At 39.7% G+C, this 26,018-nt stretch overlaps 1 protein-coding gene across 3 annotated transcripts in view; it reads right to left on the bottom strand.

Moving 5' to 3' along the window:
• MROH9 (maestro heat like repeat family member 9) overlaps positions 1 to 25,774 on the bottom strand; it is a 145,425-nt gene extending 119,651 nt beyond the window's left edge. For all 3 annotated transcript variants that reach the window (XR_009729921.1, XM_061382585.1, XM_061382584.1), the window contains exons 1-3: positions 23,988 to 25,774; positions 20,480 to 20,526; positions 1,182 to 1,261 (exon numbers count right to left, since the gene is read on the bottom strand). Coding sequence is in view for 2 of the 3 variants with exons in the window: in XM_061382585.1 (XP_061238569.1) it covers positions 1,182 to 1,261; positions 20,480 to 20,526; positions 23,988 to 24,042 (182 nt within the window). In the remaining variant the exon portion in view is untranslated. The remainder of the gene's footprint in view (positions 1 to 1,181; positions 1,262 to 20,479; positions 20,527 to 23,987) is intronic.
• Between the last annotated feature and the right edge of the window lie 244 nt (positions 25,775 to 26,018).

Raw genomic sequence — 26,018 nt, 5'->3', positions numbered from 1 at the left:
ATAGTAAGACAGACAGATTTTGGTTTTGGGGTAGATGCTCGAGCAGATTCAGGGGGTCCCTCGAGGCCTGATCTGCCTTTGCCTGTCAGGTCTCTTCCGCATGACCTTTGTCATGGATGGGATCTCCGTGGTGGCTCCCGGCAGTAACCCATCCCAGTGTTCTTCCCTGGGAAATACTATGGACAGAAGAGCCTGGTGGGCTACAGTCCATGGGGTAGTAACAGAGTCAGACATGACTTAGCGATTAACACATACACACACACACACACACATCACTTAAACCAGAAACCTCACTCTCAGAAGGGTATTTCAAAGAAGTTTTTCAGAGCAGATACAATCTTTTATGTACAAGGATGATCATCATAGTATTGATAAAATTTAGTTTCAGTTCAGTTCAGTCGCTCAGTCGTGTCCGACTCTTTGAGACCCCATGAATCGCAGCACACCAGGCCTCCCTGTCCATCACCATATCCCGGAGTTCACTCAAACCCATGTCCATCAAGTCGGTGATGCCATCCAGCCATGTCATCCTCTGTTGTCCCCTTCTCCTCCTGCCCCCAATCCCTCCCAGCATCAGAGTCTTTTCCAATGAGTCAACTCTTCGCGTGAGGTGGCCAAAGTACTGGAGTTTCAGCTTTAGCATCAGTCCTTCCAATGAACACCCAGGGCTGATCTCTTTCAGAATGGACTGGTTGGATCTCCTTGCAGTCCAAGGGACTCTCAAGAGTCTTCTCCAACACCACAGTTCAAAAGCATCAATTCTTCGGCGCTCAGCTTTCTTCACAGTCCAACTATCACATCCATACATGACCACTAGAAAAACCATAGCCTGGACTAGACGAACCTTTGTTGGCAAAGTAATGTCTTTGCTTTTGAATATGCTATCTAGGTTGGTCATAACTTTTCTTCCAATAAGAAAATGTCAAAATTTGGAAGTATTCTGTTGCCATTGAAATGAAAATATGATCTTACAGAAAAGTTAAGACAAAGTAAAAATAAAAAGTAGTATAGTAGTTTATCTGCCTATTTATGCAATACAGAAAGGTTTATAAACATCAGAAGGAATAGGTGCTGAATTAGGGTGAGGAGCCTGGAGTAACTTTTCACATTGTTGATATGTATCTATTACATTTTAAAGGTATTCAGCTAGTCCAATAAGAGAGCATGAAAGCTTATTATACCTGGAGTTCAAGGCCAGGATCATGGCTTGATTACTTATCAGACCTGAGTATGCGTCCCAAAGGCTGGTAGCTGATTGCTCCTGCAAGTACCAGGAAAAAGAAAAGAGTCAATGATGATATATCTGTGGGGCTCATAACACCGTGTGTAATTCTGCCTTCTACAGAGACCAAAGAGGCCAAACTGGACTTGAAACATAAGCCCAAACTTTTATAGAAGTGTTGAGACCAGACAAATTGTAATTTAAAAGCTATGCATGATACTAAATGCTGGCCTTTTGTAGCCAACCATGGTTGTCTATGTAATTGGCATTTCCAGACAAAATTTTGTTAGGAATGCTCTTTACCAGGTGCTCTTGTATACACCACTGTTAAGTGCAATATACTCCTTGTGGAGTCTGTCTATGAAGATACCAGCAAGATGATTTATGTTAGGCCTTACTGAAGAATGTCCAAACTCACACTACTACAGAATGAGAACCAGGTGCAGGTAAATATATAGCTGTCTAATATAACAATTTAAACTTATATATGATATTCAGTGGGATCCCAATAAGAATTTCCAGTTTTTTATACAAGAAGTTGGAGAACTAGAGAAGGACTAATAGAACAGGATTTCTTTTCTTCTCTGCATCTCACCCTTGTTTATGTAAGCCTCTGTTGCAATGTCACTTTCTTGTATCAGGCCCATTAGTGCTGTCTATAAAAATCCTCAGTATTTCTGAAATAGCTCAGAGTTCTTTCAGGTGCATGTATGTGTGCATAGCCGCTCAGTCATGTCTAACTCTTTGAGACCCCATGGACTGTAGCCCACCAGGCTGCTCTCTCCATGGAATTTTCCAGGCAAGAACATTGGAGTGGGTTGCCAATTCATACTTCAGGGGATCTTGCCAAACCCAGGGATCAAACACATGTCTCTTTACCACTGTGCCACCTGGGAAGACCCTTTCTTTTAGGTACTGCTTTATGATAATGATTTTTCAAAGAGGGTTTTTTCTCTCTAGCACATAAGCAAATGACTGCCCCTGATTGCTTCTCACCCTAAAAGAGCCCTTCTCCATTTGCTCAGTGCTGCTCCATTGACTCCAGCAATGAGTGCCCTGTGGGATCTATGTTCTGCCTCTGTGGAGTGTAAGAACAATCTTGAAGGATAGAACTATATTCCTATCTATTAAGTCCATGTTGTGGGGTGCATGTTTGAATTTTCATAAATTTCTATATTGAAATGCTAACCCCAATGTAATGATATTAGGAGGCAGGATCTTTTGGAGGTGATTAGGTTTAGATGAGGTCACGAGGGATAAGCAATCCTTTAGCAACTAGAGCCTTTCTAAGAGAGAGCTTGCTTTCAATTTATCTCTCTATCAAGTGAGGATACAAGGAAAGGATGGCTGTCTGAAAACCAGGAAGAGGAATCCCAGCAGATACTGAATCTGCCATTTTTTGGTCTTGGACTTCACAGCATCCAGAATTGTGAGAAATACATTTCTGTTGTTTAAACCGTTCATTCTCCTGTTGTTGTTTAGTGCTTAGTCATGTCCAATTCTTTTGCAATCCCATGGACTGTAGCCCTCCGGGCTCCTCTGTCCATGGGATTTTCCTAGAACACTGAAGTGGGTGTAGAATACTGGAGTGGTTGCCATTTCCCCCTCCAGGGGATCTTCCCGACCCAGGGATCAAACCCACATCTACTGCTTGGCAGGCAGATTCTTTACCACTGAGCCCCCTGGGAAGCCCATCCATTTTCTGGTCTCGTATTAAACCAGCCCAAACTAACTGAAATAGTCATAGAAACTTCCTGATTGGGGATCTTAACTAGAAAATAGCATCTTCCCACTAGAGATAAGCATCCTGCCATGACCTTTCTGGGAATCATATTGATTGTTGTCTAACACCTCTTCTTTGTGCTGTGCTCAGACTGAGTGGTGCAGAGGACTTATTTTCTTTTCTCTAAAATATTTATATTCATATTTAGTATTGATTCCTAACAACATCAAATATGATTTTACTTAATCTTGAGAGAATAGGTCTTTGCTATGCTACATATTAACATTTTGCACATTCTTACTTAGAGAGCATGGAACCTTCTGTATGGCAGACAGCTCTCATTGTAACATGGAAGTATAATGGTAATTCGTTTATTTTGGAAAGACATTTTTGTCCTCGTCACCACTTTCATTTGATTTGCCCAGAGATCCACAAGTTGTATTTCTCGACAATGACTAACTGAACATTTTGTCTGATATGAGTAATGATCCTCTGGCGGTATTGTCTCAGTGGCAGATTTTCTTATAAAATACATTCTAACTGAGCATGAGTCCTTGGAAATTAATATATGACACTTTAAATCTCAGTCACTGGATCTCAACACTGGCAGTACATTCAGTTCAGTCACTCAGTTGTGTCCGACTCTTTGCGACCCCATGAATTGCAGCACGCCAGGCCTCCCTGTCCATCATCAACTCCCAGAGTCCACCCAAACTCACGTCCATCGAGTCGGTGATGCCATCCAACCATCTCATCCTCTGTCGTCCCTTTCTCCTCCTGCCCCCAATCCCTCCGGGCATCAGGGTCTTTTCCAACGAATCAACTCTTCGCATCAGGTGGCCAAAGTATTGGAGTTTCAGCTTCAGCATCAGTCCTTCCAATGAACGCCCAGCACTGATCTCCTTTAGGATGGACTGGTTGGATCTCCTTGAAGTCCAAGGGACTCTCAAGAGTCTTCTCCAACACCACAGTTCAAAAGCATCAATTCTTCAGTGCTCAGCTTTCTTCACAGGCCAACTCTCACAGTACATTAAGGGGTTAAAAAATACTGATTTGAATACTGGACCACACCTTCAGAAATTTGGATATAATTAGTCTGTATTCAAGACCTGGCATCAACATTAAAAAAAAAAAAAAGCTTCAAGGAAGTTTTGATGTACAGCCAGAATTGAGAAGCCCTTTTTAATCCTCCTGCTTGCTTGTGCAGTAATAATCATTGTTAAGTTGATCTATAATAATGTGGACCTCTGCTTCTCCTGTTAACTAGCATCTCTCTTTTTCATGGAGCCAGATTTGTTACCACAACTCTAGCACCATCTTATTGTTCTGCTCATATTATTTTAGTATATCATTTGTGGATTCACTGATTCACAATACTCCTTCCTTGTTATCAGCGTGCTTTCATCTGGGCTATATATACTGATAATGCTTACCTAATTCCAAAAGCCAGTGTACACACTGATAAGCAATAAGGATTGTCTAACATATACCTATCCAACCAGTCCATTCTGAAGGAGATCAGCCCTGGGATTTCTTTGGAAGGACTGATGCTAAAGCTGAAACTCCAGTACTTTGGCCACCTCATGCGAAGAGTTGACTCATTGGAAAAGACTCTGATGCTGGGAGGGATTGGGGGCAGGAGGAGAAGGGGACGACAGAGGATGAGATAGCTGGATGGCATCGCTGACTCAATGGATGTGAGTTTGAGTGAACTCTGGGAGTTGGTGATGAACAGGGAGGCCTGGCATGCTGGGATTCATGGGGTCACAAAGAGTCGGACACGACTGAGCGACTGAACTGAACTGAACTGAACATATACAAACTGATTCTCCAGTGGTGTCAGTATAGGAAGTTATAGAATTTAGCTAGGAATTTCTACTTTTCCCAATTAGGCTTTTTGTTTTTCAGAATATATAACATGTTCACCAGTGTTCGCAGAAATTCTTCAGTGCTTCCTCTGGGGAGATACATTTATCATTATAGCTTTAACTTCTATTATATGGATAAGTTCTCTTTTATATCATTTTCAATTACTCCTTAATCACTATGACTCTTCATTGGAAACCCATAAAAATTGACAAAATGGTCACAATCCTGGAAATGTATACTTCGTAATATATTTCATAACACTGGATTTTAGGGCTAGTTTTATGGGCCTTAAGCTTCCATATTTATTATTTTGGTTTTCTTCTCTAAGCTAGCCATCTGCTTTTTATATATATCTTATATCATTGACATCTTTGTTCAGTATCACTTGTCATTCTTGGCCAGAAAAATTGGAGTTGTGCCAACTTGGCTAGTTTCTTGAATCTCAGATGTTTCAAATCACATACATATCACGTGTGTCTTATGCCACCTTAGCCAGGGTATTATCATAATAATCATTATCCTGAGGGAATTTGAACTCCCCTCTGGTAATTCACAAACTCTCCTGGGAATGTTCAAAGGGAGCCATGGACTGGTCTTCTAGAATAGTATGTGAGTCTATACCTTTTCCTTCATCTCTACCTCACTAGAACATCTCCTTTCTCTGACAACAGCAAAATGTGAAAAGTTCAGGGAAATGGGGCATGTGAACTGAGGTATGAATATTCAATGTCCTTACCTCTTCGTTTTGTGCTGGTGCCACAGGGAAGGTAGTGATACTGTTGCTGATGCTCTTGTGTCCCTACCAACCCTGCCAAGACCAGATACTAAGAGAGCCGAAGGCTACACCAGAATAAATTCACCCCCTACCCAGGTGGCTCAGAGGTAAAGAATCCACCTGCAAAGCAGAGAGAAGGAAATGCAACCCACTCCATTGTTCTTGCCTGGGAAATCCCTTGGACAGAGGAGCCTGGTGGGCTACAGTCCATGGGGTCACAAAGAGTCAGATACAACTTAGTGACTAAAACAACAACTCCCCAATCCAGTTAAATTATTTTTCACTACTGCAAAAAGCACCAGAACCAGTGTAACTACACTGTGCACTCTCAGTATTGTAGTTTTTTCAGTTTTCACTTGTTCTTACATTCATTTCAGACTTTAACTCTGGGGGAGATTGGTGGGACAAATTCCTGAGAGAAATTTACTATGCTGTTATATTACATAGAACTGCCCCCCTCCTTTTAAAAACTCATTCTATTTAAACTAGTTTTGTGCCTCCACTGTCTTTCCTTAGAAAGCTATTTTCCAGAGAGGTGTGGGACTCTCATCTCTGCACCCTACTAGAAGTCATACTTCACCGATTCTCCAGACATTTTAGGGTTTTAGTGTCAACATATTAATAGCTTGACTTGTGATAGGACCCCAAATACACACTCCCCTCATCAAAAAGCCTTTGCCATTCTTACAAATCTTCCCTTTCGACCAAGCATCTTGCTATGGAAAAATAGAGAACTGAATAGTTCTTTAATATTACTGTAAGACTGCATTCCCAGGATGCAGATATTTTCAGTTGACCATCAGACAGTTATTTAGTATCTACCATGTACTAGGCACTGTGTTAAGTGGTGGGACTAGAGCAGGGGGCAAGACAGATAGTATTTGCCTATAATCTCGTGGGTAAGTAAACTTGAAACAAAGGAAATTGGTACATGATCAAAAGAGGAATTACAGGGACTTCTATGGGAAGCTAATCTAGCAGAGGATATCAAGGAACATTTGTTTTCTGAAGAAGTTTTAGACTTAAGTTTAGAGACTTATAGGGGTCAGGAGAGCAGAGGAAGAGTTTTTCAAACAGAGAAACACTAGGGCCTAAAGATGACTTGAGAAAGTATTTGTTGCATTACAGATGTGGTTCTCAGCCCTGGCTGAACCTTAAAATCACTTGGATCCCTTCTGAAAATACAAATGCCTAGACTTCACCTCACAAAAGTGATTCAAAATCTCCGAAGGTGTGGCTCTAACAACAGTATTTTAAAAGCTCCACACACAATTCCATTGGGTTGGCCAAAAAGTTCGTTTGAGTTTTTCCATAAGATGGCACAAAAACCCAAATGAACTTTTTGGCCAACCCAATAATATGAAGCTGGAATTGAGAACCATTTTATTGAGGTCATAAAATGAAACCATATGGATGGAGCAAAGAAAGTAAGGAGAATGGTAAGTCATGGGGCCAGAAAGGGTGGATCGCAGCTGGTCCTATTGCGAGCCCTTTTGTGAGTAAAAGGATTTAGTACTCATCTCTCAGTTCAGTTCAGTTCAGTCTCTCAGTCGTGTCCAACTCTTTGCGACCCCATGAACTGCAGCATGCCAGGCCTCCCTGTCCATCACCAACACTCGGAGAACTCATGTCCATCGAGTTGGTGATGCCTTCCAGCCATCTCATCCTCTGTCGTCCTCTTCCCCTCCTGCCCTCAATCCCTGCCAGCATCAGGGCCTTTTCCAAGGAGTCAACTCTTCATAAGAGGTGGCCAAAGTACTGGAGTTTCAGCTTTAGCATCAGTCCTTCCAAAGAACACCCAGGACTGATCTCCTTTAGAATGGACTGGTTGGATCTCCTTGCAGTCCAAGGGACTCTCAAGAGTCTTCTCCAACACCACAGTTCAAAAGCATCAATTCTTTGGTACTCAGCTTTCTTTATAGTCCAACTCTCACATCCATACATGACCACAGGAAAAACCATAGCCTTGACTAGATGGACCTTTGTTGGCAAAGTAATGTCTCTGCTTTTGAATATGCTATCTAGGTTGGTCATAACTTTCCTTCCAAGGAGTAAGCGTCTTTTAATTTCATGGCTGCAGTGACCATCTGCAGTGATTTTGAAGCCCCCCAAAATAAGTCTGACACTGTTTCCACTGTTTCCCCACCTATTTCCCATGAAGTGATGGGACTAGATGCCATGATCTTTGTTTTCTGAATGTTCAGCTTTAAGCCAACTTTTTCACCCTGCACTTTCACTTTCATCAAGAGGCTTTTTAGTTCCTCTTCACTTTCTGCCATAAGGGTGGTGTCATCTGCATATCTGAGGTTATTGATATTTCTCCCGGCAATCTTGATTCCAGCTTGTGCTTCTTCTAGCCCAGCGTTTCTCATGATGTACACTGCATATAAGTTAAATAAGCAGGGTGACAATATACAGCCTTGATGTACTCCTTTTCCTATTTGGACCCAGTCTGTTGTTCCATGTCCACTTCTAACTGTTGCTTCCTGACCTGCATATAGGTTTCTCAAGAGGCAAGTCAGGTGGTCTGGTATTCCCATCTCTTTCAGAATTTTCCACAGTTTGCTGTGATCCACACAGTCAAAGGCTTTGGCATAGTCAATCAAGCAGAAATAGATGTTTTTCTGGAACTCTCTTCCTTTTTCCATGATCCAGTGGATGTTGGCAATTTGATATTTGGTTCCTCTGCCTTTTCTAAAACCAGCTTGAACATCTGGAACTTCACAGTTCACATACTATTGAGGCCTGGCTTGGAGAATTTTGAGCATTACTTTACTAGCGTGTGAGATGAGTGCAATTGTGTGGTAGTTTGAGCGTTCTTTGGCATTACCTTTCTTATGGATTGGAATGAAAACTGACCTTTTCCAGTCCTGTGGCCACTGCTGAGTTTTCCAAATTTGCTGGCATATTGAGTGCAGCACTTTCACAGCATCATCTTTCAGGATTTGAAATAGCTCCACTGGAATTCCATCACCTCCACTAGCTTTGTTCGTAGTGATGCTTCCTAAGGCCCACTTGACTTCACATTCCAGGATGTCTGGCTCTAGGTGAGTGATCACACCATCATGATTATATGGGTCGTGAAGATCTTTTTTTACAGTTCATCTCTGTATTCTTGCCACTTCTTGTTAATATCTTCTGCTTCTGTTGCTACTGATGCTGCTAAGTCGCTTCAGTCGTGTCTGACTCTGTGCGACCCCATAGACGGCAGCCCACCAGGCTCCCCCGTCCCTGGGATTCTCCAGGCAAGAACACTAGAGTGGGTTGCCATTTCCTTTTCCAATGCATGAAAGTGAAAAGTGAAAATGAAGTCACTCAGTCGTGTCTGACCCTCAGCGACCCCATGGACTACAGCCTACCAGGCTCCTTTGCCCATGGGATTTTCCAGGCAAGAGAACTGGAGTGGGTGCCATCGCCTTCTCCATCTGCTTCTGTTAGGTCCATACAATTTCTGTCCTTTATTGAGCCCATCTTTGCATGAAATGTCCCCTTTGTATCTCTAATTTTCTTGAAGAGATCTCTAGTCTTTCCCATTCTGTTGTTTTCCTCTATTTCTTTGCACTGATCACTGAGGAAGGCTTTCTTATCTCTCCTTGCTATTCTTTGGAACTCTGCATTCAGATACTTATATCTTTCCTTTTCTCCTTTGACTTTCACTTCTCTTCTTTTCACAGCTATTTGTAAGGCCTCCCCAGACAGCCATTTTGCTTTTTTGCATTTCTTTTCCATGGGGATGGTCTTGATCCCTGTCTCCTGTACAATGTCATGAACCTCCATCCATAGTTCATCAAGCACTCTATCTATCGGATCTAGTCCCTTAAATCTATTTCTCACTTCCACAGTATAATCATAAGGGATTTGATTTAGGTCATACCTGAATGGACTGGAAGAAACACAAGCTGGAATCAAGATTGCCGGGAGAAATATCAATAACCTCAGATATGCAGATGACACCACCCTTATGGCAGAAAGTGAAGAGGAACTAAAAAGCCTCTTGATGAAAGTGGAAGTGCAGGGTGAAAAAGTTGGCTTAAGCTGAACATTCAGAAAAGGAAGATCATGGCATCCGGTCCCACCACTTCATGGGAAATAGATGGGGAAACAGTGGAAACAGTGTCAGACTTTATTTTTCTGGGCTTCAAAATCACTGCAGATGGTGGCTGCAGCCATGAAATTAAAAGACGCTTACTCCTTGGAAGGAAAGTTATGACCAACCTAGATAGCATATTCAAAAGCAGAGACATTACTTTGCCAACAAAGGTCCATCTAGTCAGGGCTATGGTTTTTCCTGTGGTCATGTATGGATGTAAGAGTTGGACTGTGAAGAAGGCTGAGCACTGAAGAATTGATGCTTTTGAACTGCGGTGTTGGAGAAGACTCTTGAGAGTCCCTTGGACTGCACGGAGATCCAACCAGTCCATTCTGAAGGAGATCAGCCCTGGGATTTCTTTGGAAGGACTGATGCTAAAGCTGAAACTCCAGTACTTTGGCCACCTCATGTGAAGAGTTGACTCATTGGAAAAGACTCTGATGCTGGGAGGGATTGGGGACAGGAGGAGAAGGGGACGACAGAGGATGAGATGGCTGGATGGCATCACTGACTCAATGGACGTGAGTCTCAGTGAACTCCGGGAGTTGGTGATGGACAGGGAGGCCTGGTGTGCTGCGATTCATGGAGTTGCAAAGAGTCGAACACGACTGAGCAACTGATCTGATCTGATCTGATCTGAATGGTTTAGTGGTTTTCCCTACTTTCTTCAATTTAAGTCTGAATTTGGTAATAAGGAGTTCATGTCTGAGCCACAGTCAGCTCCCGGTCTTGTTTTTGCTGACTGTATAGAGCTTATCCATCTTTGGCTGCAAAGAATATAATCAATCTGATTTTGGTGTTGACCATCTGGTGATGTCCATGTGTAGAGTCTTCTCTTGTGTTTTTGGAAGAGGGTGTTTGCTATGACCAGTGTGTTCTCTTGGCAAAGCTCTATTATCCTTTGCCCTGCTTCATTACGTATTCCAAGGCCAAATTTGCCAGTTACCCCAGGTGTTCCTTGACTTCCTACTTTTGCATTCCAGTCCCCTATAATGAAAAGGACATCTTTTTTGGGTGTTAGTTCTAAAAGGTCTTGTACTCATCTCTAAGGCCAATAAAAGTGAAAGTCGCTCAGTTGTGTCTGACTGTTTGCAACCCCATGGACTATACAGTCCATGGAATTCTCCAGGCCAGAATACTGGAGTGGGTAGCCTTTCCCTTCTCCAGGCCATCTTCCCAACCCAGGGATCGAACCCAGGTATCCCACATTGCAGATGGATTCTTTACAGCTGAGCCACAAGGGAAGCCCACAAGGCCAATGGGAGCCATTTAATAGAAGGAGGGACAAGACCACAGGGCTGCTTTGTAGAGACTTGATTGAATGAGATAAAGTTGTTGCCAAGAGAATGTTATAAAAGAGAGATTGTAATATACTAGGATTAGAATGTTGGCAGTAGAAAAAGAGAGATGCATAGTGACTGGTAGTAATATCAAATGCTGCATAAAGGTCATACAAGAAAATTATCCTTTAGATTTGAGACATGAAAACTACTGGAGACCTGGAGGGTTTCTGTAGATGCCCAGACTGGCAGGTCATCATGCTGAGTATTCAGCTCAAGTGTTATATTTGGATCTGAGGTTCTCAGCTATCTTCAGACACAAATGAAGCTATACACAAATAAACAAAGAAAAAAATTCTACTAGTCAAAGATTGAGGTTCTCAGCTATCTTCAGACACAAATGAAGCTATACACAAATAAACAAAGAAAAAAATTCTACTAGTCAAAGATTGCTTTTCCTTTCTACAAGAAAGACCAAAGTCAACAAGTGAGACACTCAAAACAAAACAAAAACAAGCTGTGATATTGTAACAAAACCATTTTATTTGTTCCCATTTCAGAACCATCTATAATGGGGACAATACTTGTCACTTATTGATTCTGGTGTGACATAGTAATACTCATTGAAACTTGATATTCTATGCCTGCTGCTGCTGCTGCTAAGTCACTTCAGTCGTGTCCAACTCTGTGTGACCCCACAGACGGCAGCCCACCAGGCTCCCCCATCCCTGGGATTCTCCAGGCAAGAACACTGGAGTGGGTTGCCATTTCCTTCTCCAATGCAGGAAAGTGAAAAGTGAAAGTGAAGTCGCTCAGTCGTGTCCGACCCTCAGTGACTCCATGGACTCCAGCCTTCTGGGCTCCTCCATCCATGGGATTTTCCAGGCAAGAGTACTGGAGTGGGGTGCCATTGCCTGAGACCTTAAATAGTACCTTTTCCTATCTCATTGTTCTCAGCTGGATTTCTGTCCCTTGTGCTTTCTTTTATTTCTCTACTCCAAACAGAGCAGTGAACATTTCTGTTGAACTCATTATTGACGGCCACTATAGTATACTTTCTTGAGGCATCTCAGAAGTTATAGCATGACTTTAAAAGTAGACAACCTTTTCAGAGACCCAAATATCCCTCACTTCCTTCACTTCCAAAGGGGAAGATTTCCATTTTCTTTGATTGAGACCAGCAAAAAGAGAAACTTTTTCAAGCTCAAGTGTGCATGGACATCGTAACCAGTTAATATATCCAGTATCACTGCCTAGTATCAATAGTATCGGTACTTAAGTCCAAGTCTTAATACGACTTCATTCCAAACCTTTTTGGTGATTGTCCACTTTGGAGCCCTATATATTCATATATCCACTTCAATATTTGAGAGAATTCTGCTGATAAAACTTAATCGTTTCTTCCTCCTTCATTTTTCAAAAATATAATTGTATAAACCATCAGAACTAGTAATACAGTATTATCAGTACATAAATACAAAAAAGCATGAGCAGAACAGTTGATGAAGCCGTCATATTCACATCAACTTCAGTGGTTCAAGAGGATGAGGATTACTAGTTACTTGTTTTCCCACGGCTCCTTATAACCCATTCCCCTAATAAATCCCCAATTTAGACCTAGATTAGACCTCTGAGTTAGGTCAATAGGGATTATTGTAATAATATAAACATTCTTTACATCTCTTCTATGGTATCTGTGTAAGCAGAACACATTTTTTTTTCCAAATGATTAATAAGTTTTAGCCAGTTGGTGATACAGACATTGTTTCCTAATCCCCACATTTTAGAAAGGCCTCTAGAACAGATCAGGAAGATCTCCTGGAGAAGGAAATGGCAACCCACTCCAGTATTCTTGCATGCAAAATCCCATGAATGGAAGAGCCTGTTGGGCTACAGTCCATGGGGTCCCAAAGAGTTGGACACAACTGAGCGACTTCTCTAGAACATGCACTTATTTTGGAACAATTTCAATTTAGATTTACCTAGTCAATCTAGTATTTCAATTTGCCATCTGTTATGCCTTTTATTGTCCACTTTGACAAAAATCACATCATCTGTGAACACTAGTAGTTCTAGGTAACTCATACTACCTAACTGCTTATCTATTTAGTGTTGAAAAGTTCCTCTTTAAATGAATAAATCTTCAATGGGCAGAAAAATCCTTTATTATTATCCTCATCAGTGAATGTTATATGATAATTGGAAGTAGTAACACTGACTTAGCCAGTGTAACCCATGGAAAACCATAACATTCCAGCAAGTAGTCTGATGACTCTTGAAGGCAAGATAGAGGGCATTTGCTCAGTGATTATGTTAATACACGGAATTTTAAAAATTCTGTATTTCTTTTTACTGTTACTCTTGGACAGACATTTAGCAATAGCAGTTAGAATGGAAAAGCTACATTCTAACTATATGAATACCTAAAGCATTAATCTCTCCTCACATAGTCCTTCTAGAGCATTGTTGAAATTGTCTTGTCAGTGAACATTCGATGTGCCAAATCACTAACACACACACCTCAGTCTCTCCACAAGGAGAACCTCTTTGGTTGTGTCCTGAGTTGATTCTTCAGTATGTTTTCACACATCTCAGATCAAAGCCAGGAGATCTTGGGATTTCTTAAAATGTTACAGTATAATATCTAATAGGAGTCTCAGGGGAAAGAATGAAGAAAACCTGAGGAAGAAAATTGTTCAAACAATAATACAAGATAGGGGCTTCCCTGATGGCTCAGTGGTGAAGGATCTGCCTGCCAGCGTAGGAGACACGAGTTCGATCCCTGGTCTGGGAAGATCCTACATGCCAGAGAGCATAAGCACATGCTTCACAACTACTGAGCTTGTATTTTAGAGCCCAGGAGCTGCAACCTCTAATGCCCATGTGCCCTGCACTCTGTGCTCCGCAACAAGAGAAGCCCCCAATGAGAAGCCTGCACACCAATGTCTAGAGAGTAGCCCCTGCTTGCCGCAACTAGAGAAAAGCCTGTGCAGCAATGAAAACCCAGCAGAGCCAAGAAATAAATAAATAAATTCTTAAAAAAATAATACAAGATAGTTTCTCAAAGATAAATGGGCTGGAATCTGGAGATTGACATATGAGTAAGTGCCTAACATACTTGAATAAAAAATGCACCTAAAACTATTGTTATGAAATTTCAGTTTAGCCAAGATGAAGAAAAATCTTAAAGGCTTCCAGAGAAATAAAACAGATGACTAAGGCTGCAAAATCAGATCATGATCAGATTTTTCATTGATTATACTGTATACCAGAAAAATGTAAGTTATGCCTTCAATTTTATTATTTAAAGAAAATTATTTGCAACCTAGGGAAATGGCTAGAATCATCATTGATGATAGCTGTTTTTATTATTATATTTTAAAATTTTCATCTATATTGCATTATTTAAAAGATGGAAGCATACTACTTTTACAAAACTAAAAAAAGCCATTTAAAATTGATCATATATCTACTTCACACACACACACAAATCTCTAAGTTCCCAGAACAGAAATTGTGCAGGTCACATTTTGCTGCAACAATGCTATGAGATTATATGTTAAAAATAAAAGAAGGAAACAATGGATATGTATATGTAAAAAAGATGAATTTATATTCCTACCTCACACCTAAACAAAAATAACTCAAAATAGAGACTAGATCTAAGTGTAAGAGCTACAACTGTAAAATCTTTAGAAGAAAATGTAAGAGAAAATCTTTGTCACTTTTCGTTTCAGCAGCATTTTCTTAGATACAGCCCCCAAAACACAGTCAACAAAAGAAAAGAAAAATTAGATTTGATCAATACTAAACATTTTTGCTTTTCATAAAGACACAATTAAGGAAAAGAAAAAAAAGTCAATGTGCTGGGAGAAAATATTTACAAATCATATATTGTATACTCAATAACTATAAGTATATAAAATACACCTAGATAAATTATTAAGAAATATTTAAGGTATACATGAAAAAAACTTTACTGAAGATTCAAGTAAATGAGAGAATAAAACATGTTCCTGATGATAAGAATTTAAATGATGTCTCCATAAACTAGTCTATAAATTTAGTATTTATTGTTGTTGTTGTTCAGTTGCTAAGTCGTGTGTGACTGTTTGTGACCCTGTGGGCTGCAGCACACCAGTCTTCCCTGTCCTTCACTATTTCCCAGAGTTTGCTCAAACTCATGTCCATTGAGCTGGTGAAGCCATCCAATCATCTCATCCTCTGTCACCCTCTTCTCCTCCTGCCCTCCATCTTTCCCAGCATCAGGGTCTTTGCCAGTGAGTCACTTCTTTGCATCAAGTGTCCAAAGTATTGGAACTTCAGTTTCAGCATCAGTCCTTGCAATGTATATTCAGGGTTGATTTCCTTTAGAATTAACTGCTTTGATCTCCTTGCTGTCTAAGGAACTCTTAAGAGTCTTCTCCAGCACTGTAGTTTGAAATCATCAATACTTCAGTGCTCAGCCTTCTTTATGGTCCAGCTCTCACATCCATACATGACTATGGGAAAAACCATAGCTTTGACTATATGGACCTTTGTTGGCAAAGTGATGTTTCTGCTTTTTAATATGCTGTCTAGGTTTGTCATAGCTTTTCTTCCAAAGAGCAAGTGTCTTTTAATTTCATGGCTGCAGTCACTGTCCTGAGTGATTTGGAGCACAAGAAAAGAAAGCCTGTCACTGTTTTCATCTTTCCCCCCATCTATTTGCCATGAAGTGATGGAACTGGATGCCATGATCTTAGTTTTCTGAATGTTGAGTTTTAAGCCAACTTTTTCACTCTCCTCTTTCACTTTCATCAAGAGGCTCTTGAGTTCCTCTTCGTTTTCTGCCATTAGGGTGGTATGCAATTTAGTATAATTCTAATCAAATGCCAAAAGAAATTCTAGGAGAAATTTAACAAGTACAATTAAAAATTTTTCTGAAAGTGGGGACTTCCCTGGTGGTCCAGGGGTTGACTCCACACTTCCACTGCAGAGGACACGATACTAGGTATGGAAACTAAGATCTCACATGCAGCACAGTGTGACCAAAAACAAAAAAGTTGATCTGTAATGGCCTATATAGAAAAAATACATATAAAAAAGAGTGGATAAATGTGTATGTGTAAGTAATTACTTTCCTGTACATCTGAAACTAATGCAACATTGTAAATCAACTATACTCCAATAAAATAAATAAAAAATCAAAGTTGTTTTGAAAAGTAAATAAGTAAATAAGAGGAACCACTGGATAGATTCACTTAATTAGATATAGAAAAGCTCTATGCTATTAATATATAGCTGAGCCATCTGTAATAGATTAAAAGTGTGATAGCTCCTTTACTGCTGTGATTTGCTAAGATAATATTGACTATTTTTGCTGATTGTAAAGGATCCGCTTGCCAATGCAAGAGATGCGAGTTTGATCCCTGGGTTGGAAAGATCCCCTGGAGCAGGAAATGGCAACCCACTCTAGTATTTTTGCCTCCATGGACAGAGGAGGCTGGCAGGGTACAGTCCATGGGGTTGCAAAGAGTTGGACGTGACTGAGAAAGCACGCAGTTTTGCTGGAGCCAAATGATGCTGCTGAAGCGGCCATCTGTCAAAGGCATTGATACTGCTGCTAGTGCTTGCTGGTAGAGTTCCGTGACGGATGATACCCACAATCAAGAGAACTCGTAACTTATTTTACTTAGCATAATATCCTCTGTCTATTAATGTTGATGCAAATGGCAAGATTTCATTCTTTTTATGGCCGAGTAATATTCCATTGTATATATGTACTACATATTTTTTATCCATTTATTTGTTGATGGAAATTTATGTTGCTTCCATATCTTGGCTGCTGTAAATAATGCTGCAGTGAACATAGGGGTCATATATATTTTCAAATTAGTGTTTTTGTTTTCTTCAAATAAACACAAAGGAGTTGAGTTACTGGTTTGAAGTAATATAATTTGAAAGTCAACTATACTTCAATTTAAAAGAGAGAGAAAGAAAACTGGCCTTGCACAAAAGATTCTCTCACTTTCTAGCAAGAGCCACAGGTGACTGCATTCACTCTCACCATTTTATCTACTCATTGTTTCTCTCTCTTTTACAGCAGCCTCATCTTTCTAGGACTTGGCAGCTAGGACTGCTATAGTAAGACTGCCCACTCTTCTACCAGCCCATTGTCCTTGAATCACACTTATGCACCTTGATAATATTTTCACACAAGAGGTGTTCTTCTCTTGCAGTCTCTTCCATCCTGATAGTCCTGTCTCATCTGGAGTGGTCCATCTGAAGTGGGCCTGAATTCTAGCAAGAACTTAGTTTAGGCTCAAACCATGACCTTTACATGAAACAAGTTTAATTTTTGTCCCATGAATCATTTGACCATCTCCTGTCTCAGTTCAGTTCAGTTGCTCAGTCATGTCTGACTCTTTGCGATCCCATGAACCGCAGCACGCCAAGCCTCCATGTCCATCACCAACTCCCAGAGTCCACCCAAAACCATGTCCATTGAGTTGGTGATGCCACCCAACCATCTCATCCTCTGTTGTACCCTTCTCCTCCTGCCCTCAATCTTTCCCAGCATCAGGGGCTTTTCAAGTGAATCAGCTCTTTGCATGAGGTGGCCAAAGTATTGGAGTTTCAGCTTCAAAATCAGTCCTACCAATGAACACCCAGGACTGATCTCCTTTAGGATGGACTGGTTGGATCTCCTTGAAGTCCAAGAGACTCTCAAGAGTCGTCTCTAGCACCACAGTTCAGAAGCATCAATTCTTCGGCACTCAGCTTTCTTTATAGTCCAACTCTCACATCCATACATGACCACTGGAAAAACCATAGCCTTGACTAGACAGACCTTTGTTGCCAAAGTAATATCTCTGCTTTTGAATATGCTAACTAGGTTGGTCATAACTTCCTTACAAGGAGTAAGTGTCTTTTAATTTTATGGCTGCAATCACCATCTGCAGTGATTTTAGAGCCCAGATAAATAAAGTCAGCCACTGTTTCCACTGTTTCCCCATCTATTTTCCATGAAGTGATAGGACTGGATGCCATGAACTTAGTGTCCTGAATGTTGAGCTTTAAGCCAACTTTTTCACTCTCCTTTTTCACTTTCGAAAAGAGGCTCTTCAGTTCCTCTTCACTTTCTGCCATAAGGGTGGTGTCATAAGGGTGTACATCTGAGGTTGTTGATATTTCTCCTGGTAATCTTCATTCCAGCTTGTGCTTCTTCCAGTCCAACATTTCTCATGATGTACTCTGCATATAAGTTAAATAAGCAGGGTGACAATATACAGCTTTGACATACTCCTTTTCCTATTTGGAACCAGTCTGTTGTTCCATGTCCAGTTCTAACTGTTGCTTCCTGACCTGCATGCAGGTTTCTCAAGAGGCAGGTCAGGTGGTCTGGTATTCCCATCTCTTTCAGAATTTTCCACAGTTTATTGTGATCCACACAGTCAAAGGCTTTGGCATAGTCAATAAAGCAGAAATAGATGTTTTTCTGGAACTCTCTGTCTATATACATCTATTTCCAACATAAGTCTATGTCATTCTCTTAAATATAATTTGGTTTTTGGACCTAAGTGAAATATGGACACTGCTTCTGAAAAACATTAAGAACTGAAATTACAGTGCAATTTTAACCTTCTTAGGACCATATTCTTACTTTACGAGTTTAGCAACTGTCTTACTAGATCACCAGTTTATCTCTGGAGACATAGCAGGAATCAGTAAAACAGCTGACTGAACAACAACAGCTAACAACAAAACAGTTTCAAATTCTCACAGTAAGATTGCTCTATACTAATTTATTTTATTAAGATACCCCTTCACCATAGAAATAAAAGGGATTAAGGGTGACTTAGAGACAAAGAAAAGAAACCCAATGACATAAAAGTAAAATAAAGATTAAAAGTAGGATAAAATTGATGATCTGTGAGGCACATTTACAGACATACATAGGAAACAGCATCTTTACAAGAGCAGGAGATAGATTTCAAATTTAGATACAAATGTGTAGGTTGAGCCAGTGATGAAACTTAATTATCTATAGAAGCATCTTTTTGAGTAAAGTTTTAAAGCACTATATTGATTTAAACATTTTAAAAAGTAATGCACACACATAGAGCACAGCACGATAGGGTAAATAGCGACAAAATTTCCACGTCTTCCTTCTATCTATGCAGAGATAGAATGCACCGATATGGAAGTGCTAATAACACTGTTTTAGCTGAGAAGACCAGGAAATGCTTTTATTTTTTCTTGTAATTCTTCTACTGTACTCTATCCCTCTCTACTCACTGATCCGATCCTCTCCGAGTTCGTTGTCTCCCTTATTGACTTCTAAGTCTGATTTCATGAATTTTCCATCTCTTTTGGTTACTAAAATGAATTCACCATTATTTTTAATACTGAATCCTGTTTATTTAAAAACTTCAACCTTATTATTTTTTCCTTGATCCCAAGGGCAGGCAAGATTCTTGGTTTTAGGGCCAACACATTATAACTTGGTAGTGATACCAGTGATTCTGGGACCAGATTCCATGAATTTGTATCCTGTTCCACCACTTGAAAATTATGGGCCCACTGGCAGGTCACACCTCTTGCCTCAGTCCTCATTTTCTGAGCAGGGATAATAGAAGTACTTACTGTGTAGGACTGCTGTGAGGATTAAATGAGCTTTTCATGTGAAGCACTCGGAGCATAACTAAGATGTTATTAAAGCTGTTAGCCATTTTTACCATTATTGGAGTGAATAATGGGGTTTTCTCTCTCACAGCTCTCCTTGTCTCCTCTGTCTTTATTTTTATATTTAAAATAGTATTTATTTTATTTTTGGCTGCCCTGCGTCTTCATCGCTGTGTGAGCTTTCTCTAGTTGTGGCAAGTAGAGGCGACTCTCTAGTTGTGGAGTGCAGGCTTCCATTGCAGTGGCTCCATTGTTGGGGAGAACAGGCTCTGGGGCGCGTGGGCTCGGTAGTTAACGCTCCTGGGCTCTAGAGCACCGGCCCAATAGTTGCGGCACAAGGGCTTAGTCTTCCGCTGCATGTGGGATCTTCCCAGACCAGGGATCGAACCCGTGTCTCCTGCATTGGCAGGCGGACTCTTTACCACTAAGCCACCAGGGAGGCTTCTCTGAGGTTGTGGTGGTGAACTGGGAAAATAGTTTTCTCTTTTGTCTGCCCACAGCATGACCTCTTGTCCTCTTTCTGGTGGTCACTCACTTCCGACCTAGTTTGCTGGGAAGGATTTCCACAGTAATGAAGAAGAATAATGGGCTATTGTAGCAGGCCAGTCAGGAGGTGAAGGTGGATGGGAAAAATAGTGTGATGAGTCAAAACTTTCATCCTTTTGAACTAGTGTTGAAGGTCGTTTTGGGGGGCACACAAGGGTAAGCAGGAATAGGACTCTGCCAAGAAAATGCTAAAAACAGTTTTCAACCAAACTGCCCTTTTCTCTTCCATCTACCCACACAACTGTATTGTTTGTTTCCCCCTCAAGAGATTTCAGTTACATGAATATACTCATGAAATATCACTTACCACACGGTGCCACTTGACACTGGACTGTAGAACGTGGAGATTACTTACTAGTCAAAGAGAAGAGAGAGACTCATTAAAATGTATTTGTCAATGTATGGTAAAAACCACTACAATAATGTAAAGTAATTAGCCTCCAATTAAAATAAATAAATTAATTTTAAAGAGAGAGAGAATGAACTCTTACCACCTGTTGGAACATATCCCCAAATCTAAAGCTTTGTATAACCTTAATGGCAAAGCCCAATAAAGATAGTGCATGAAGACACACACACACACACACAGGAAAACTTCACACAAATTCATCACAAATTTTACTGAACTCTTAACTAAAGATTAGCCAAAGAGCCATATTAAAAGTATAATCAAGTGGTATTTATTTCAAACACACAAGAATGGTGATATTAAAGAGAACATAAAATATAATTCTCGACTTTAATTATTAAAAAATTACATGATAATTTTTATTAAGGCAAAATTCTGATAAAATTTTAAATCAATTCTTGATAACAATTCCTTAATAAAATAGATGTGTGTCATTCTCTTAAAGTGACATATAAACACAAAAGCCAGAGCCAGGTGTAATAGAGAGATAATTAGAAGCATTCTCAATTAAAGAACAAGACAAAGATGACCATTATTACTACTATCATTTGCCATTTCTGGACATTCCATCCAGTATTATTGAAAAATAGAAAGAAATAAGTATATTAAAATTGGAAAGAAAAAGACTGTAGTATCTTTTAATTCTTTATCTCATGGGAAAGTACACGAGTGCCTTTTAAATGTGTCTATATCAGAATGATTTAACTAGCATTGAAGTTATGGATGACTGAAGTGTTTGGTAAATACTCTAATAAAACTTTTAGAACATGGTATGTTTTGTTTGCTTGTTTAAGGGGGTAGCCCTTTGATCATTACTTTCATTTCTTCTAATTGTTCTATTTAAATGTTCTAGGTCTTCTGTGCTTCTTTTTAAAAAATAATGTCTTTATTTTAGAATAATTTTAGATTTACAGAAAAGTTGAAAAAATAGCATAAAAATAAACTCAAAATGGATTAAAGATCTAAATGTAAGACCAGAAACTATAAAACTCCTAGAGGAGAACATAGGCAAAACACTCTCTGACATACATCACAGCAGGATCCTCTATGACCCACCTCCCAGAATATTGGAAATAAAAGCAAAAATAAACAAATGGGACCTAATTAACCTTAAAAGCTTCTGCACATCAAAGGAAACTATTAGCAAGGTGAAAAGACAGCCTTCAGAATGGGAGAAAATAATAGCAAATGAAGCAACGGACAAACAACTAATCTCAAAAATATACAAGCAACTCCTACAGCTCAACTCCAGAAAAATAAATGACCCAATCAAAAAATGGGCCAAAGAACTAAATAGACATTTCTCCAAAGAAGACACACAGATGGCTAACAAACACATGAAAAGATGCTCAACATCACTCATTATCAGAGAAATGCAAATCAAAACCACTATGAGGTACCATTTCACACCAGTCAGAATGGCTGCGATCCAAAAGTCTACAAACAATAAATGCTGGAGAGGGTGTGGAGAAAAGGGAACCCTCTTACACTGTTGGTAGGAATGCAAACTAGTACAGCCACTATGGAGAACAGTGTGGAGATTCCTTAAAAAACTGGAAATAGAACTGCCCTATGATCCAGCAATCCCACTGCTGGGCATACACACTGAGGAAACCAGAAGGGAAAGAGACACGTGTACCCCAATGTTCATCGCAGCACTGTTTATAATAGCCAGGACATGGAAGCAACCTAGATGTCCATCAGCAGATGAATGGATAAAGAAAGCTGTGGTACATATACACAATAGAGTATTACTCAGCCATTAAAAAGAATACATTTGAATCAGTTCTAATGAGGTGGATGAAACTGGAGCCTATTATACAGAGTGAAGTAAGCCAGAAGGAAAAACACCAATACAGTATACTAATGCATATATATGGAATTTAGAAAGAGGGTAACAATAACCCTGTGTACGAGACAGTAAAAGAGACAGTGATGTATAGAACAGTCTTATGGACTCTGTGGGAGAGGGAGAGGGTGGGAAGATCTGGGAGAATGGCATTGAAACATGTAAAATATCATGTATGAAACGAGATGCCAGTCCAGGTTCGATGCACGATACTGGATGCTTGGGGCTAGTGCACTGAGACGACCCAGAGGGATGGTATGGGGAGGGAGGAGGGAGGAGGGTTCAGGATGGGGAACACATGTATACCTGTGGCGGATTCATTTTGATATTTGGCAAAACTAATACAATTATGTAAAGTTTAAAAATAAAATTAAATTTAAAAAAATGAAAAAAAAAAGAAGAAGATAGGAAAAGAACTAATTAAATTTAAACTTTATACTTAAAAAGCTGAATATATATATTTTTAAGGTCAATAAAATCAAGATGTCTGCCCTTTCTATTTCTATGCAATATTAACCTAAGAGCCCTAGCGAGTGTATGAAGACAATAAATAATAAATATTGGAAAGAAAAAAAAATAGCATAGAGTTTTCATGTACCCCTCACCTTATTTCCCCTAATGTTATCATCTTACATAACCATGGCACATCTGTAAAAACTGAAAAGTTAATAAAAGTACAACTTTATTAACTAAACTGTAGACTTTGTCTACTAAAGTCCTTTTCCTGTTCCAGGATTCAATTCAGGATCCCACATTGCATTTAATAGTTATTTCTCCTTCATTTCCTCTATTTTGTGATTATTTTGTAATCTTTCCTTGTTCATGAATTTGACTATTTTGGAAGGTACCTGGTCAGATGTTTTGGAATGCCCCTCAAGTTTGCATTTATCTGATATTTTATCAACATTTCATTGGAGATATAGGTTTTTTTTCTTTTTTGGAAAATATCACAGAAGTGAAGTGTTCTTCTTATCAGAAAGTATCAGATTTTGAGTTTATTCACTAGTTGTACTGTTTTTCCTTTATCAAATTCAAGGATGCAGCTTCATCTTTATGTATGCCTTCTTTCCTCCATCTTCCTTGGATTTACTGTGAGGTTCTTTTTCTAACTTCTTGTGGATTCTTGATTCAATTATTTCCATACTTCCTAGTTTATAATTCTAAGTATGTAAAGCTTTGGATTTTTCTCTGCATGCTCTTTCAGCTGTATGTTATAGATTCTAATATGTAGGGCTATCAAGACTCTGTAACTTCTGTATTAATTTCTCTTTAACCTAAGAGTTGTTTAAATAGAATATCTTATATGGCAAATGATAGGAACTTTTTGTTTCCTAAATTTATTACTAACTTTTTTTTTTTTTTTTGCATTGTGATCAGAGAATATTTCTGCTGTTTCTACATTTTGGAATTTATACAGAAATTTCTAGCTTAACATATGGTTATCTTTTATGAGTATTCCTTTTTGTGGGCACTAGGGAAAAAAAGATACATTCTTTGCATTCAGGGCTAGAGAATGAAGTTTCTCTCTCTCGTCCACACACGTATATACACACTTACCTTTGTCTTCAACATAGCCTAAATTCTTACTTGCTTTAATAATCCTTGAGGACATGCCGACAGAGGTGACTTAAAGCCTTCTGCTACTAATGCTGTAAAAGAGTATTTTGTATTAGTACATAAACCAGTATGTGTTCCTAGAGCTTTGTTTTGCTTTATAAATTTTGATACTACTATGTTATATGGTATTTCAGTTCAGTTCAGTTGCTCAGTTGTGTCCGACTCTTTGTGACCCCATGAACTGCAGCACGCCAAGCTTCCCTGTCCATCACCAACTCCCAGAGTCCACCCAAACCCATGTCCATTGAGTCAGTGATGCGATGCAACCATCTCATCCTCTGTCGTCCCTTTCTCTTCCTGCCCTCAATCTTTCCCAGCATCAGGGTCTTCTCAAATGAGTCAGCTCTTTGCATCAGGTGGCCACAGTATTGGAGTTTCAGCTTCAACATCAGTCCTCCCAATGAACACCCAGGACTGATCTCCTTTAGGATGGACTGGTTGGATCTCCTTGCAGTCCAAGAGACTCTCAAGACTCTTCTCCAACACCACAGTCCAAAAGCATCAGTTCTTCAGTGCTCAGCTTTCTTTATAGTCCAACTCTCATATCCATACGTGACCACTGGAAAAACCACAGCCTTGACTAGACGGACTTTTGTTGACAAAGTAATGTCTCTGCTTTTGAATATGCTGTCTAGATTGGTCATAACTTTCCAAGGAGTAAGCATCTTTTAATTTCATGGCTGCAATCACCATCTGCAGTGATTTTGGAGCCCAGAAAAATAGTCAGCCACTGTTTCCACTGTTTCCCCATCTATTTGCCATGAAGTCATGGGACCGGATGCCATGATCTTAGTCTTCTGAATGTTGAGCTTTAAGCCAACTTTTTCCCTCTCCTCTTTGACTTTCATCAAGAAGCTCTTTAGTTCTTCTTCACTTTCTGCCATAAAGGTGGTGTCATAAGGGTGCGTATCTGAGGTTATTGATATTTCTCCCATCAATTTAGATCATTTTAATTTTCAATTGCTGTGTAACAAGTTACCACAAACGTAATAATAATAATAAACACCCATTTATTATTTCACATTTTCTGCTGGTCAAGGTCAGGCAGTGCTTAGGGTCTCACATGGCTAGAATCAAGGTGTCAGTATGAACTTCCATCTCACTTGAGATTCAGGATCTTCTTCCAAGGTCATTAAGTTGTTGGCAGAGTTCAATTCCTTGAGGCTGAAAGACTGAAGATCCTTCCCTCTTGCTGGCTGTGTCTGAGGGCATTTTTCAGCTTCTAGAAACTGTCTTCAGTTTGTGTACTTTGTGTACTTTGCCCCATTTTTGAGTTATTTTGCTTTTTAAATGTTTCTAGTAGGTAGAATATTGCTGGGTTTCATGTAACTTTAACCAGATTCCTTTCTCTGTGATGCAAAAGTAGGAAGTCAAGAGATCCCTGGAATAACAGGCAAATTTGGTCTTGGAGTACAGAATGAAGCATGGCAAAGGCTAATAGAGTTTTGCCAAGAGAATGCATTGGTCATAGCAAACACCCTCTTCCAACAACACAAGAGAAGATTCTACACACGGACATCACCAGATAGTCAACACTGGAATCAGATTGACTATATTATTTGCAGCCAAAGATGGAGAAGCTTTATACAGTCAGCAAAAACAAGACCAGGAGCTGACTGTGGCTCAGATCATGAACTCCTTATTGCCAAATTCAGACTTAAATTGAAGAAAGTAGGAAAACCACTAGACCATTCAGGTATGACCTAAATCAAATCCCTTATGACTATATAGTGGAAGTGACAAATAGATTCAAGAGATTAGATCTGATAGACAGAGTACCTGAAGAACTATGGACGGAGGTTTGTGACACTGTACAGGAGGCAATGATCAAGACCATTCTGAAGAAAAAGACATGCAAAAAGGTAAAATGTTTGTCTGAGGAGGCCTTACAAATAGCTGTGAAAACAAGAGAAGTGAAAGTCAAAGGAGAAAAGGAAAGATATACCCATTTGAATGCAGAGTTCGAAAGAA

Source organism: Bos javanicus, chromosome 16 (genome assembly GCF_032452875.1).
Source record: "Bos javanicus breed banteng chromosome 16, ARS-OSU_banteng_1.0, whole genome shotgun sequence".
Classification (NCBI taxonomy): Eukaryota; Metazoa; Chordata; class Mammalia; order Artiodactyla; family Bovidae; genus Bos; species Bos javanicus.
Note: the sequence above shows the minus strand (reverse complement) of the source record. Positions and strands in the feature narration are given on the sequence as shown.